The sequence below is a fragment of the Syngnathoides biaculeatus genome, chromosome 2, assembly GCF_019802595.1.
Source record: "Syngnathoides biaculeatus isolate LvHL_M chromosome 2, ASM1980259v1, whole genome shotgun sequence".
Lineage (NCBI taxonomy): Eukaryota > Metazoa > Chordata > Actinopteri > Syngnathiformes > Syngnathidae > Syngnathoides > Syngnathoides biaculeatus.
In genome coordinates this window covers 2,682,763-2,699,374 of record NC_084641.1, presented here as the reverse complement: position 1 = coordinate 2,699,374, position 16,612 = coordinate 2,682,763, and the positions used below count along the sequence as shown (strand labels likewise).

The window sequence follows — 16,612 nt, the reverse complement described above, 5'->3', positions numbered from 1 at the left end:
AATCCGTGTTGTCTTAAGGAATCTTTAGCATGAATAAAGTGGTTTGGAATACATGGTAGCTGGATTTGAGGCAATCTTAATTCAATGATTTTAATTCAGTAGAATTCATTTTGGGAGTGCTCACGTTTGCGGACAGCTGTGTGGTCAGGTTGGACACCTTTTCCTGGGAAGACTCCAACTCTCTCCTCAACTTCCGGATTTGCTGAGATGGGGAAAATTGGTTCAAAGTGTTGACGTGGCTCATGTTCCACAAACACCATTTTCAATGAGGGATTTGCGAAATGAAAGACAGATTTGTTCTCATCACACGACAGGGATGGAAAGCGACTGAGCAGCGGGGAGAAAAAACACACACCTCTCCCTGTATCCTTTCCTCTGCCTTTGCATGCAGTGGGAAGAAAATGGTTGATAGTTAGCAAGGGAACGGAACATCCTTGAGGGAAGCAAGAGAGGAAAGGGGGAGGAAGAAGAGGAAGACGAAGGGGCACATTTTTAGCTACCTGTGACTGAATGGCATTCCCACTCACCGACGAGTAGCTGGACGAGCCGTTGGACGCCAGGGAGATGACAGACCCATGAACTAAACACACACAATTTGGGGAATCACCAAGGAAATTAGGCCGAGATTTAGACACATTTACTCTATATAAACAACTCCAAACACTTTAAGACATTTGAATTCTGAGTGAAATTTAAGTCTCAAATTCAGTCTGTGAATTGACCAACATATTTCGGGGTTGTGTCAGAATTTGTGCTACCTGGTGACGCTCACAATGTAAAATGAGATAAAGTTAAAGCCTAAAAACGGATTTTGAGCAGTGTGTCATCAACAGTCTGCAACAGAGACAGCATGAGTCACACAAAGGTAGAGAAGTGGGCATCCTCGGAAGGTTTTTGTACAATACATGGGTCAGACGTCATGTCGAGCTGGCTATTCAGCCCCTTTTTGGGAAACACCAAGTTGCGCAAAAAGTACTAAATCACAAAACGGTTGGCCGTGTCCGGTCACAGTTTAAGAAAAAGTCAAATTATCCTCACCTGCAAAGGTTCCAGTGTTTTTTTTTGTTGTTGATGTTCTTAGCAAAATTCCACCCAAAAGCCAAATATGTCAGTGTCAATATGTACAGTATGGAGTATATGCTGTCAGTACTGCATATGGTGCTGCTGACTTGCCTTCATCATGCATGTCCTTGTCCCTGAAGGAGCCAGAACGAACCATTGCTAAACTGCGGGGGCGTTCGGCCAGCGATAATGTGCTTCCGAGCGGGGACGCCGCGTACAGCTCGATGGAGGCGTCTTGGGTCGGGATGCTGTTGGATCGGGTCATCCTAGGAGGTCCACTTAGTGGACTCGGCACTAGTGAAGCGCAAGTAGGGAACGGTCACTTCCCACTCGATTACCGGACAATGTTTCAATGCACCCTCAAAGATAATCGTCGCAAATGCAGAATACGTCAAACGGCTCCTGCGTGAGGCGGAATTTGTATTCTGCAATGTGGCTGCTGAGCTCTTGTAGAGGCGGGCCTATATGAATAAAATATTTGTACGTGAAATTGGCTCGACACACCTGTGCTGTTGATGGAGGAGCGGGACAACGACGTGGGCGAGGACGACAGCATCGGAAGAGTTTGTGAGTCGGCCATGCTCAGAATCATATGAGAGTGTCTGCGCTCTCCTTTCTCTTTTCCATCAAAATCAACGTGGGAGGCACTGCTGAAACTACACGCACAGATGACAAAGGCAGAACTATTTATTCCAGGGTACACTTATGAAGTGTTTTAAAATGACATCCTTTGAAGTTATTTTTTTCGTGCAGAACACATGGATACTTCCATACGCTTACCTTAATCCTTTCTTTGGCAGAGTGTTTCTGTCCTTCTGAGAACTGTGGGCAACAAAATGATATTATTTAACCTGGCAACTAGTTGGGAAGACACACAAATCAGTAAATCTAGCAGACGACTGCATTTCACCAACAATTATGACGTCACTGGGAAGAGTACAATACTGAAAATAGACCTCTGGTGATAATAGGCTTGCAGTCTCAGTGTGTACAGATGAAGTAGTGTTGACTTGGTATCTCACTTAATCACTGATATAAGCTACTATATTATTCTTGAACAACAATTGTAAGTCATCTACCCAACGCAATTCCGCAGCTAATTTCGAGATGATGTCACATTTCAGAGTAACTCAAAAGTGTACTGCTCATATTCTCCAAGATGCGCATTGCTCAGACTCACTTGTCTATCTCGGTCATGGATGCTTCACTTCCCGAGCTCCAGCTAGCGTGATGGGCTCTGTTTTCAAGTCCATCTTTGTCTCCGGGCTCAATGGAGCTGCAGCCTCTGGTGAACTTCTCGCGGCCTCTGTGCTGCAGCTCTGATGCCACGCTCATCTGGAAAGGCAGGGACTCCATGCTGCGATGCAGCCCAGACACTCGAGGGTAGAGCAGCGGAGAGGTGCTCCCGGTGCTCCCCTTCACCCCGAGAGAAGTAACTTGCCGAGGCCCCAAGCCAATCCCCGAGCCTGAGAAGCAGGCTGAAGAGTTGACGTTGAGCGAAGGGGTGGGGCTAGGCGTGAGGCAGGAGCTGGTGGAGCTGGCCGGTTCTTGAAGCTTTGAGTAAGGAGGAACCTTGGGAGGCAAAGAACCCTGAGCGCCAATGACCTCCAGGTTGTTGGAGTTCAGCTTGTCAAGATGGGAAGCGGACGGAGGCTTCGTCAGGCTGCGTGATCCGGACAACCTACAGATGATCACACAAATTCATATTCCTACTTCTCAGTAGTTGACAGAATTGCAGCATGTACTGTATATTTTGTTCCCCAAACTTTACTCAGCCATGGAAAATATTTAAGATCAGAAAAATTCCATGCCACCAACCAACAATGTCACAAAAAATACATACAGTGAAATAATGATGATGTGGTCTCAATTTACATTCTTACTTTGTGTGAAACTTGATCTTATTTAGCCTATTATTTTGTATTTTGAATGGCAACAGGTTAACAATACCTTCTGCCATCCAGTGGAATAGCAATGGGGGCAATTTAGACTCCCCAATGAATGCGTGTTTTTGGGATGTGGAAGGAACCAAGAGTTCCCGTAGAAAACCCACGCAGGCACGGAAAGAACAAGCAAATTCCACAAAGGCAATGCCAGGACTTGAACCCTGATCCTCAGAACTGTGAGGCTAATGATCTAACCAGTTGCCTCCACCGTGCCACCAATTTGTACTCAATAGAAAATAATTTTGAGGGCATTAACTTGTGGATCTCATGCCACACGAATGTGTTTCAACGCAGCGGTTGGGAGTCACAGGTTTACAATCTGAAGCACCTGTGAGCGGAGGATGAGGGTAGATCTGTGCCTTTGTTGCCGCCGGGGGGTCTCAGCCCCTGCAGCCTTCCTCCGCTCTCTGAAGCACTTTGTGTTCGAGTCCCCTTCGAAGAACCAGCTCCGCACTCGGAGTCCGACACGACGGCTTTAGCTTTGGCTCGTTCCTTCTCCTTCTCTCTGTCTGTTTGATTGACAGGACTCGGGATCGCCCGACCGGACGTTTTACTCAACCCGCCCGCTCCAAAACCGAATCCGGCCTGCTCTTTCAGCCTCGGGCCCGGGAGGGCCGTAGAGGAGGGCTTGTTCAGCCCGAAACCTGCGTCCGTCGTGCTGCTCACCGGGCGTGCTGAGCTCGGCCGGGTTAGAGTCAAGGTACTTGTCTTGGCTGGGCGGGGCAAAGAGCGGTACTGGAGGGACGTTCTGGCAGTCGGAGACAAAAAGCCACTCTGATCACTGTTCGAGACATCCAGACTCGTCTTCCGTCCACCTGCAGCTGGTTTGACAGGAATACCAGATGTCTTGGGAATGTTACCACCTGCACTCATGGTGGCTGAAGCGCTGTTACCGGACGTGGGCTTTTTGAAACCAAAGTTGCCTCCGGTCGATGGCCTGGCAAGACCTGATGGAGGTTTACGTTGCTCGCAAGAAGCGTTCCCATTCCGCTGATGCTGATCTTTCCCGGCATCAGAAGAAGAGCGTTGAAGACTGGAGTTTTTCACCGCTAATCGGGATTTATCTGACGGCTTCCCGTCCGTCTTCACTGTACCTAAAGAAGGAAAACAAAGAAAGACAAATGCCTGAAAAACTGCCCGGTATGCTGAACGAGTCCAAGCAAAGCATATTAGACTGTCTGCTGATGAAACCAAAGCAGACCGATAGTGCGTAGACCTGACTCACAGCCACCTTCTTATCATGGACTTACTCCTCTTTTCCATCAACTCTCCAAAATTTTTCTCTAGCTTTCCAGTAATGTGTGTGTGTCACAGCTGCGGTGATCTGCTTGTGGAAAACTGCTGCTCACTTTAGCAAAGCGTGTCTGTGGCCACAGATGTCTACGGAACGCTGTCAAAATGAACTTCTGCATTGTTGTCGACAAGAAATCTGCAAGAAAGGTCCAGGATTCGGCCAGTGTCCCAAGTGGCAAATTAGCAAGACTGGCATGAAAGTTATGATGTGAAAAATGTTGATGAGTCAACGAGAGCTAGCGAGCCTTGGCCGCACGAGTGAAAACTCTCAACGTTCTAATGGCTTTTAATTTGTATCCAATGGGAGTTATTAGAGAGGTTTATAGACAATACATTAACACACTAAAACCGCTGTTGAATGAGACCCACCGCGTGCAGCCGGGGGCCATCTGGAGTCACTTAGGGGTATTTTTAAAACCGCGACACACACACGCACAGAAGACCACTCACATATCCCAGTTAATTGCGCATATAGAAATATGATGCATCATGTTTTTTACTGCCTTTATAAATGTGAAAATTGGCTTCATGTCCTGTAAAGTCATAAATTCAATCTATTGTCTGACAAGAGCACATTTACATTGTGCATTGATAGAATTAAGGAAGCTCCATCCATCCATTTTCTGAGCTGCTTATCCTTACAAAAGTTGCGGGAGTGCCGGAACCTGCCCCAGCTCTCATCGAACAGGAGGCGGGGTTCACCGTGAACTGGATGCTAGCGACTCGCAGGGCACAAAATTAAGGTATACTGTACATATAAACCGCACAAACATCTTAATAAAGGGCCATGTACAGGTTCCTGCAATTCACAACTCCTTTCTGTTGCCAAAAAAAAAAAAAAAAAAAAAAAAAAAAAGAGATTTAAGAAAGATCAGCCGTTCCCAGTGCCACAATTTGTTTAGATGTTTGTGTGATTAACAGAAGTTAACATTCACTCAAAGCTGACACTTTCGAGCTGAATACAAAAGGATGTGGTTTATCCCAGGCCCAGTTATTTTATTTTACTGGTACATGAAAAAATAACCTCATTGAACAGTTTGACATGGAGAGAACAAATGGAGAACCATTTGTTATTTTGGGAATACAGGCACATTAAACATTGCAAATTAAACCTGCAATGCTTTATTTACCAGGGGTGGGCATTCAATCAAGTGCTCTTGATTGGCTATGGGGAGAAACAAAATTACCGTTATTAAATCATCAAGTGCTGGCCCCCAAATAATGCCTTGGAATCAATTCCACAAACTCATTCAAACCCTTGATGCATTTTCTCCACTTTCATTACTTCATTGTGAAAAATGACAGGAATTAACACCTGTTTGACTTCTGAAACGAAAAGATTACCAAATAATTGAACTTTGTGACATAGTCTTAACGACCTCATCAATGGCAGCCACGTAGACAAGATGGTGCACAACGTTGCAGATGGTCGTGGAAAGAACTGTACTTTCCATATGAAGCTTTCCTGTAATGATTATAAAAAGACTTCCTTCAGAGACTGGAACAGAGCTGCTTCTTGCGTGCATACCCCCTTTAACATAGATCACACACTGACGTGTGCTTAGGAAAGAGCTGCACAATATCCATGATTGTGCAAGTGACGGGTCAGATATTTTTGTGTCAGGGCAATCTCAAACATGCCCTGTATACTCACAAATACAATACATAGTTTTATATACAAATTTGTTCAACAACAAGCGCAGATATAGCAGGACAGGCAACGGGAAGAAGAAAAACAGTTTTTCAGTGTGCGCGTGTGTGTGTGCTTGGCTGGCAGGAAGGGAGTGGGTGGCAATGGGCGTTTGATGCATGGCACCCCCTCTAAAGGCCCAGAGGGTGGGCTGCAGCTGCGGGTGAATGTGCGTGGACAAAGACAGCGAGTGTGTCGGTCGCGATGTGTGGCTGTGAGACTGGCAGAGTACAGAATACCAAGCCAGACAAATGCGGCAGTGTGCTGCATTCATGCGCAATTGTGAACTTACCTGCCACCTTCAGGCCACTCTGAGGCGTGTGCGTGATCGGGGAGGTGACTGCCACTGGTGGGTTTCTACCCTTCTTGAACGCATTCCCGTGGCCCAGGCTTTGCGGTTTCTTCAGTTCGCCCTTTGCACCTTCGTGACCTTCCACCTGAGGCCTCGCTTTTTTCCACTTATTGGCCGATTCGGACTTGAGGCTTCCCGTGTCATAGGTGCCGCTGCCCAGACTCTTGCGGCCGGCTTTGGTATTGTCGCTGTCCCACGAGAGTCCACTTTCCACCAGTGATCTTTTCTCCGCATCTGTGCGCATCTACAAAGACAGATAGACCTGATCAACAAACATAACTGGTTGGGAGAAAATATTTTGATCCTTTTTTGTGCCTGTGTTGCCATAATGCAGTGATCCCCAACCAAGGTACTGTGTAGACTTTTTGTAGTTCCTGTGTGTCAGACAAAGTCCAAGGAGAAAATATGAATACTGCATCCAAGTCAGGCGTATCTAAAGCCGCAATACAAATGCTCCACGCGTCAGAGAGAGTGTAACTGAAAACAGCCTCAGGCAGCAAAAAGCTCCCGTGCAGCAGGTGTCACTTACAACGGACACGTCGCATTCTGGTTTAACAAGTCTGACGGCAATCAACGTTGAAACGATTGGGATAAGTTGGCGCCATGGAGAGCTTTGCCCGATCACCTTGTCGGTGTACGTTAAGAGTGCGCGCACACAATCTCGTGCACACACATTTCCGCTGACAACGTGTTGTGTGTGACAGTTGAAGCAGTTGCACCCTCATATGGACTCAGGCCGGATTCCTTTTTTTTTTTTTTTATTAAAAGTTAATAGACCCTGCGGAGAGGCGGAAGGAACCCCCCGACCACCAACCCCACCCCCACACACAGCCACATCCATGTAAGCAAATCCATCTTTCCTACGTCAGTAGTTGTCCGCCATTTAAAAAAAGTTATGTTACTCCTTTCCTTCAACCCTTTGTCCCACTTTCTTCAATTTCTTTGCCATTCTCCGTTTGCTTTTCCTGTCGAGCACAAGCGATGTTGATTGAGTGCTCCGTTGGAGATGAGGGATAAAAACATTCTACAGACACAAAAACAACAGCAGCCCACGAATGAGAAGTGAGGCCGCTGCGTGTACATTAGATGATATGGACCACAATGAAGAAGGGATGCGTGGTTGCCATGGTAATGGGGCCATAATGGTTTCCATGACTCCAGCAATAAGGCACGAAGGGAGACGCCCTGCGGGTTCTTCTGGCTAACTGGCCCGAATGCCGGATTGCAGATGGTCCCGTGTGTGCTAGAGACCTGTCCTTCACGTAAAGGACAAGACAAAGAGTTGCACTCTCAGCCTCCCTGCAGTGCTGTTGCTATGGTTACCCCGTATCCCGTTTTCCTGCTTTTCACTCCAGCCCCCTCAAATATCCCACTGCAGCGTCGGCGTTAAGCACACTGTGGAGGTGTAACCTACATCACACAATCTGGCAGCGTAAAAGATAAAATGGATAAAATGTACTTCCAAAAAATTTAAATAGCATCAAAAGCCCAATTTAGATAGGCCATTCAACTTCAAAAGTCAAACTTATAGAATTGCATTGCACACAGAGTGAAATATTTAATGATTTTTCTCAAAAATATACATGTATAATTTTGATGATTTTAGCTTACAGCAAACAAAACTTACCACCTCTAGAAAGAAGAATATTATGTTATAAACAAATGAAAAATTATAAATTATGGAGGCATCTGCCCTCTGAAAAGTACTATCTCAATGTTTGATCAAAGTACAAAATGTACAGTATGACTATTAAAAAATATTCCACCATATCATAATTTATCGAGATATACTGTATCTGTATAACCACAATAAATGGATGAAATATTGTTACGTTGTTACATAAATTGATACACTCTGACCGTGCCAATCAAATGTAATTGTACATGACCATTACATTTATGTCTTGAGTCACATTAGACTGCAAAAACAATAAAATTGTCAGGGCTAAAACATTATTAACACTTCTACAGGGTGCCATGGTCATCTGCAATCTTGGGAAAGAATGAAATTTTGTAAATTTCAGGCTGATCTGGACTAAAGCATCACCCACAACGTCAGAGCCATCGCTAATACTTGCAACCACATAAATTTAAAAGTTTAAAATTTTAAAAATTAAAAAGTTGGGAACACCCCATAATGGTTGTGTTCTCCATTATGAGCGCACAATACTTCAACGAGGTTCTGTGTCTGAGCACTGCAACCTGCTGCTACTTCTGTGTAAAAGTGCGTGCACTCTACGTACACACGCCACGTGTACAACGCGTTAATCAGCACCTTGGGGGATTATCACCTTAATCAATGCTCACACAGATGGCCCGTGTGCGCCATGTGTGTGTTGGAGCGCCAGCATGCCTTGCTTACCACAACGGCTGAGTTCCTGCGGGAGCCAATGGGGGTGGAAGGGAGCGAGTTGAGGGTGGGGCTTGTGATGAACTCCTCGGAACTCAGGTTGTCCGAGCCGTCACTCAGGCCGCTGCTAATGGAGCTGCTCTCATCCCAGCTGGAAGACAAAAACGCTTGGTCGAGATCGTGCTGACACTTGCGTGGTGGTTTGGAATTCTTAAAAAAAGACTTTAACGTCACATCCTGGTTACGCTTCAGATTGATATCATTGAATGACATTTGCTACCCATTGCACAGCGGACCACGACGAGTCACCATTTAGTAGAACCAAAGTGTGGGCTTGAATATATTTTTGTGCTCTTTCTGTCACGCCCCAAAGTGCCGCCAAACAACCCCCCCCCCGATCCCACCCATGCTGTTTCTAAGCTACCGTGCTACCGAAGGCCTAGCTAGCATTGATAAACGGCTGTCGGCGAACAGTAGCTTGACTGAAGATTTCAGTCTGACAGGCAGAGAAGAGGAATCCTGGTAGAGTGGAAAACAACGGAGAATGCAGGCTGCCAAACTTCTCAAGGCGATGCAGAGAAAGGTTGGGATTGCTAGCGGCAACGGTAGGAATTAGAAACTCATCGACAGGTAACTGATAGCTGCGGAACGTAAGACAGGTCACGTAAGTTCCCAGCTAATGATAATGAGGGTTTAAGAAAATGAGCTCATATGTATCACTGGGTCAAAAATGTAATACAATGGGAGATGGCAAACAGGAGAGTCATACATTTTTTCATGGCGTACAAGTGTCAAAATACATCCCTCCATTCTCACGCTTCCAGTGCAATTTCAAGCCCTTTCTATTTTCAAAGGGTGATTGTGTATGATGGTGTTTGGCTGTTTTTAGGGTTCAAACTATTCACGTGGACATTTCCCAACGTTTTCAGAGCTGCAACCCTGACTGAGAAATATCCAACGTTGGTGTTGGATTGGTCCTTAACTCCAGCGAATAGTGAGGCCTGACGGTTGTGCAGGGTGAGAATGTCAAAGTTTCCTCTTGATACGATCCATGTGGCGTACATGGAAAATTCCATTCAACATGTTCCAACACTTATACGGCATCTTTTTTCAATCTCAGACCAGGTGCTCATTTGTTGTCTTGAATTTCAGTTAAGCTATTAAGAATTGAACTGTTCCATCACTGATTTCGCAGGTGACACATGAAGTTTGAATCGTTCTTCAACATTGACAAAATGCGACATATTAAAGTAGTACATCGAAAAAGGCACTAGCTCAGTTATGGTAGCAACCGACTCGCTGCCTTCCTGTTTTTCTTCGATGAAATATTCATAGCCGACTCGTGGCTCACTTCTCCTCATACACGCAGCATCCAACTTCCACCCTGCTGGCACCGCAGGCACTTAAAGTCAACAGAATCTCAGCCTACTTGCACAAAAATAGCACTAAGAATATATACATGTGTGCTGCACATACACACCATCGCACCTACAATTACAGGCGCCAGTTGGAAGTGCGCTCGGACAAGGGTTTGTTTCCTCTCCAAAGCGACTGCGGTAAAAATCCTGACACATGCAAGTTGACTGATCGAATCGGACAAAATCCTCAACTAAATTGAATCCGGCAACTGGTCCAAAGTGGTGATTGTGATGATGCAAAGAAACAACAACAACAACAAAAAACAGCTTTGTGGTATATGCGGGGGGTGGGTCATTTTTGAAAACTCAGGGGTGAGGATGTGCCCTCGTTTGGGTCATTAAGTTAGGCTGCTCTTACAGGAAAGAGTTGGGGGGTCCTAATAAGGTCATACTGTATATACTGTTATACATGTAATACAAGGGCCTTCCGGTTGAGTGCCTGTATGGGTCGCAGCGCAGCCTGGGGGGTTCTGATGAGAGCCATTGGGGGTGGGGGGTGGGGTTAAAGCCCACCCTGTCTGGCCCTATTTTTGACACAAAAAAGAACAGAGCAACTCAAAGGGTTGCCATGTTGCCGGTACGCAGTAGCATTAATCTACAGAGCATTTTGGGTACAGCGGCGCATTCTAAATTCAAACAAGTATGGAGTTCAATTTTGGATCATTTCTGTGTTGAGTGATGGAGTCGTCGCCTGGTTTGAGTTTGGGTTGCCGCAGACTCTTGAGCGGGGAACTGAAGTGGTTCCTTCTCATGTCGAATCTGTGGGATTTTTATACGGCATTACTGTTTTAAAAAACTCCACCAATGTTGAACCCTTCTCCCCCTCCTACCCCCTCAGAGACTTCCCCAACATATGAATATGTCATTCTTTCCTCATTCGACACTCGCTGATGGAGGATAAACCTCCGTGTGGGACGTGCAGCTGTGGTTTATCACCACTGCCACACCAGCAGCAGCTGTATGAAGCAATACTTGTTTATTCGGCGCAAACAGACACAACACTCACTGAGCTGGTTTGTGTCAATTCAGCTCAACTCAGAGACAAAGTCAAACAACGCAAAACACCGCCAGGATAACAAGGATGAGGAAAAATGGGCACCAAACCAACAATATCATTTACACAAAAGCTGGTCCAACATCCTTGCGACATTTAGCTCGAGGCATGATAGTGCAGCCAAAAATGATCCTAACGTGCAGTTACTAGAACAATAACTCAATTAAATGAAAAAGTAGCCCACTGAATGATGACGTAAGTAAGCATAACAATTTGGTGACAAAAACACCTCAACAACTAAGTAGCTGGTGAGTGACTGTGTCCAAATTCCGATATTGCCCGACAAAATTGCTATAAAACTAATCCCATGATAAATTAAATTCTGATCAAAGAAACTAAGAAAAGTTCAACCAGAAGAAATGGTCTTAAATGAATACATTTAATAATTTACACAAATTCAAAGTGAAGTTGTTGTAAACTGAAATGTGGACGTTTTGAGGCAGACACTGGTGGTCATGTGACTGCCTGAATCTATTTGATTGGGAAAATGGAGTCAAATGTCACTGTTGGTCATGTCGGATTGGTTGAACAGAGTCTCGTGACAGTGCCCAAGGCAAGAATGTACCTGACAAACTAAAACAATTCTACAGATCACATAAGCAACAAGAGATTTTTTTTAAAAAAAGGCTAGCGGAATGTAACTATTTAACAGAGCAAATCTAATATTTGTTCTTAACAACAACAACAAAAAGAAGTAAATGGAAGGTAGCAACCTTTGCTCCCATCCACATTTTTATTTTCCCTCTTTAGTTTGTGCACAAATGTGCAAAACTTTGTTGGTCAATGATAAAAGCACAATTTAAAATATTTTTGTTTGGTTAAAGATAATGTAATAATTATGATGCATAACCAGACATGTTCTATCAAGGGTGCTTCAATGTAACAGAAATACACTCATTAATTCACCATTGAAACAATAACCGCATAAATGGGCACAAATGAACAAAAAAATTTCAGACCTGAACTACGGAAGAACCGCTTTCAACTTTGCTCTGCACAAATGAAGTTTAATCCATCTTCGATACATACTGTTCACTTCTGCGATTTGCAAATGGCAAACACAACAAAATCCTTAAAAGATAAACATCTTAATCTTCCCATGACCGGACTTTTTGTGACATACTGAAAAGGAATTCCATTTGCCTGCCAAGAGCGGATATCCATCCATACCCATCAACATGCAGCAGCTAGCTCCGCCGACTTCCATCAACTCTTGACAAAAGAATGCCTGAAACAGGGGCGCACGCCAAAAAAAAAAAAAAAAAAAAAAGAATATCTTAAGTCATGAGAAGTGGTGTGTCGAGAGAGAGGAAATGTTTTAAAAGCGTAAAAAGGAGAATGGGAAGACGGGAAGTGCTCTTGACGACATGGAGAAACTTCTCTTCTTCACAAGACACCATGTGTCTGAGTCCAGTGAGCTCTCCCTCGAATATTTCCACCCAAATCCCAATTGTACCAGGAGCAAGCCTCACCTTCACTCTACCTTGCAAATATTATAGCATACCAACATCCTCAGAACAGTTCTGCAAGAAGATCCCCTCGCAGTTCCATGCAGAGATGGGATGAAAGACACTGCATGCACGAAACTACGTAACGACAGCATTGAAGTGTCAAGCGCGGCCATTAACGAGGACCCTAATTAATCCCAAATGAGTTTCGGCTGCCAAAGGGCTCACTCTGACGTCTCTCGAAGGCAACAACATGAACTCGTTCAGCAGCATTTACTGCAAATTTTCTTGGTGTGTGCAATCACTCCAGAGAAACAGTCACATTGAGGCGATACATAGATTATATTAAGAAGAAAAACACAAATATCCCTGCAAAGACCTGACTAAACGTTGATCAGAATAGTGACGATTGTTGTTGGCTGAAACTCAAGATGAAAACAGTATCTCAGCTTGACGTATATTATTTGTCACTTCATTTCCTGTTAAAAGTTGATTTCAGCCGTGCTGGCAAAAGTTACGACTGGGAATTATTTCAAATGGTTTCGCTGCTTTTCCAGTTTTGCAGATTGATGGCCAACAGTTGTTCCAGCCTACACGCAGTGCAGACATGCTCACCATGACTGTGCCTCGCACATCACACACAGAAGTCGACTATCTGCTGAGCTAAATGCTCTGCGCTTCCATTAGCAAGCCTCTTTGTTCCTCCGCTATGCGAGCACGAAGCTAATTTCTTATCTCAGTGCGTGCGGTCGTTCTTTGGGGCGGATTGTGAGAGAGCGGTAAATGCTCCTCTCCCTCGTTGCGCTTAAAATGAAGGCTGTGTTGAAATGAAGTGCAGAGGAATGCTGCTCAGACAAAACAAGTGCTCCTGCACAAGTTCTTCTAAATTGAACTTGTCCATTCTGCACATACATGTGGCTGGAAGTAGCTGATAAGAAGTTCCATTTAATGAATAAATGAGAAAAATTTGTTGCACTGTGTTATGTGTGGTTCTGGACAATTAAAGGCACAAGGAGTCAACTATATAGCCAACAAATGACATTGTAAACAAACAAACATTGTATAAAAATGGACAATAGTTTGTGCAACCTGCTAATCTTTTAAAAGATTCTGCCAATATACTGTTAAATCAGTCCCCTCCCACCCAGTTGCGCAAATGTATGGAAAGACTGTGCACACGTCTACAGCAGACAGGAAAGTTCCACTCCTAATAAAATCCACAATGTCACATGGCCCAACCCAAAATGGCTAAATCAGATGGCTTCCTGGTTGCGCTGATGCCTTTTCAATCAAATGGAAAAAAGGGGCACTGCCAGATTGGCACCCACCAACCGGATGAGAGACGGAGAGGGGAGAGCTGCTGAAGTCTTTTGATTTCTCACCAGACACGTTGCTTAAGAATCGAATTATCGATTAGTGCAACGACCGAAAAGGTGCTACAACATTCAGATGCACTTTTACCATTTCCGACTTAATGTCCAGAGCTGGGGTACACAGATGGTGAACAACATGAGTTCTTGGACCACTTCGGCTGCTATCGCGAGGAAACAGACTTGCGCATGGGCGTAACACACCATCCGGTCGCGTTCATTTTTGAAACCAAATAAATCGTGTGCAAAATGAGACCCGACCAAACAGTTCCCTTGTTAGCACACAGTATGTGAGTATTTTAAATGTATTGCAGATACTACATGTGTTCCTCTGTATTTTGTGATGCATCACCACAGCTCCACATAAGCCTGTAAAGAATCCAGCCAGAAGGTCTTGCATATATTAAAGATTCGATATTGGAAACCTCAAACTCTGACATCCGAAGCCAGTACCGGCAACGTATGACGTGGTCATCATCAGAACTCCGTTTGATTGACCACAGTTGAAGTGCTGCTGTCTAGAAACACGGGCTGCTAATCCCACAGAAACGCCAGCATGGATTGCGGCTGTGCAGTCATTGCAGATTGCTAATAAACGACTATTAAAAAAATGCCACAGCGCTGACTAGTTGTTCGGGCCACTTGTGCGCAATAAGCCACAATCCACTCATTAAAACGGCTTTTAATTTGTTACGCCGCTCCACATTCTCAGACGAGTTGTATCGTTGAATACTAACAGTAAATCAGGAGACAATTCAAACTGCAGCCTCTGAGCATTCACACAGGTGAGAAAAAAACTTCCTTGTCAGCATTACCGCATTGGTGCAAGGGAGACAATGTGACAGAAATAATCCAACGTACGTACAAAGTATTTGGACATTGCAGGGGATTAGAGCGCAGGCTGGAGTTAATGAGTTTAATTACTGCTAATTCCTTCTGCCAACAGAAAAGGAACGGGCCACTGGCCTCAACGGCAAGGTGGTCCGAGGCACTTCCATCAGTGAGCGTCAAAGGGGACAAATGACGGGTGTGACCCCGACAGCAACAGCCTGAAGGGGTTGAGGCCTCGAGTACACGCAGACATGCACGCACAAGTGACGCAGTCAATGGACAATGGGCCCTGCGTCGCGCGAAGGTACAAGTGTTCCCCCTTACAAGAATTTTGATATACAGATTTGCCATGTGACGTTTTTTATTGAAACCTATGATCAAACCCTAATAAAAAGTAGAAGATTGACATATTTTTAAAAAAAAAATTCTGAATGATGTTCAAGAAATAGTACAACCCCTTCCTTTGACTTTTATTCTCTTTGTGGAAGGGAGACAGCAACATAAATCTCCGAGGGTTTGTCCTCATTCCCAAATTAAACTAGTCCAACACGTTGGAGCCAAGAGTTGACTTAACTCGGAATGAACTACTTCGGTCTCGTGAAATGAAGCAAGACCAAAAACAGCGAGGGGCCCTAGAAAGAGCAAGACGGGTGATCTCGCTGACACCCGCTGGGTCAACTTGATCTACTGTGAGCCCCAATATGGAAGACACAAGTTGACATGAGATTCCTTCTTTGGATTGACTTCCTGTTCACGCAAGGTCGAAGTTTTAAGGCGAGAGGATGGAAGTCTCAGATGGATGATACACGCCTTGGAGGATTGACTTTAAAGCTCTTCTGCATAAATTAAGGTATTAACTGCTAAATGAGAGGTCTGAGGATTATCTTTTCCACAAAGTGCCCTTAAACTCAAAGTGGACAGTTTGACAAAACAGGTTAAAAATTTCATAAAAGACATTTAAAAATTATGTGGGTGGTGGTGGGCCCTGATACGGCCTAGTAACCCTTGACAGCAGAAGTACGGATATCCACAGATTTCTTCCCAAAATCTGTCAAAGGAAGCAGGAGAGGGAAAGCACTCCTGGGACGAGGCGGCATGTCTTTGCAAATCACCTCCTTAAGTAATGCCGTCTGTGTTCCGTGCGAAGCGCCCACTAACTTCGGCTTCGGCTTAAAGATTTTGGGAGGGGTTCAACAAAAGGGGAACCCCGGTGTTGGGAGGCCCAAGTCCACTTTGGATCCCGGGTAGAATTACCTTCTGGCCTCCCTCCAGAAACGTCAGCTGACTTAACGGCTGTGTGAATTAACGGCACAGGGGGATGTTTTAGTATGAAAGAAGGCGAGAGGGAAGGAAAAGGAGGACACGGACAAGAGGGAGGTACCATTTTTAAATGCAGCACGTTTCTTCCAAGTTGCTGTTGACCTGAAGCAGCTGCTTGTAGCACATCGAGGTGGAAACAAATACTAGTAGCATTTAGTGGCAGGGAAATTTCTTTTCCAAGAGGTCATTGTCACAAACAATAAAAAAAAGAAAAAAACACAAACGATTCATAAAACAAATACATGAAACATCTCGTTCATATATCCTTTTTGTTGTATAAAAGAGGATCACAAAATCCAGTGAAGAACGCCATCAAGCAAGCAAACCTGGATTCTCGCCTGCTGCCTGTTTAGTCAAAAATGCAGATGTTTATTGGTTAAGTCTGGTAATAGTTGTTGTAGCTGCAGTACATATCTATTATGATGACAGCAGCTAATGTGTTATGAGCTAATCTCGCCTGTCCTCGGTATTCAAGCGG

The 16,612-nt window shown here is 44.7% G+C and overlaps 1 protein-coding gene across 2 annotated transcripts in view; it reads right to left on the bottom strand.

Annotated features, from left to right (window-relative positions):
• Positions 1-16,612, bottom strand: part of LOC133496873 (neuron navigator 1-like) — a 70,731-nt gene that overhangs the window by 10,622 nt on the left and 43,497 nt on the right. The window contains exons 7-15 of one of the 2 annotated variants that reach the window (XM_061812938.1): positions 8,706-8,844; positions 6,284-6,587; positions 3,337-4,102; positions 2,243-2,743; positions 1,843-1,884; positions 1,567-1,718; positions 1,174-1,356; positions 501-580; positions 125-202 (exon numbers count right to left, since the gene is read on the bottom strand). In XM_061812938.1, the coding sequence (XP_061668922.1) occupies positions 125-202; positions 501-580; positions 1,174-1,356; positions 1,567-1,718; positions 1,843-1,884; positions 2,243-2,743; positions 3,337-4,102; positions 6,284-6,587; positions 8,706-8,844 (2,245 nt within the window). The remainder of the gene's footprint in view (positions 1-124; positions 203-500; positions 581-1,173; positions 1,357-1,566; positions 1,719-1,842; positions 1,885-2,242; positions 2,744-3,336; positions 4,103-6,283; positions 6,588-8,705; positions 8,845-16,612) is intronic. The other variant, XM_061812946.1, reaches the window with a different exon arrangement.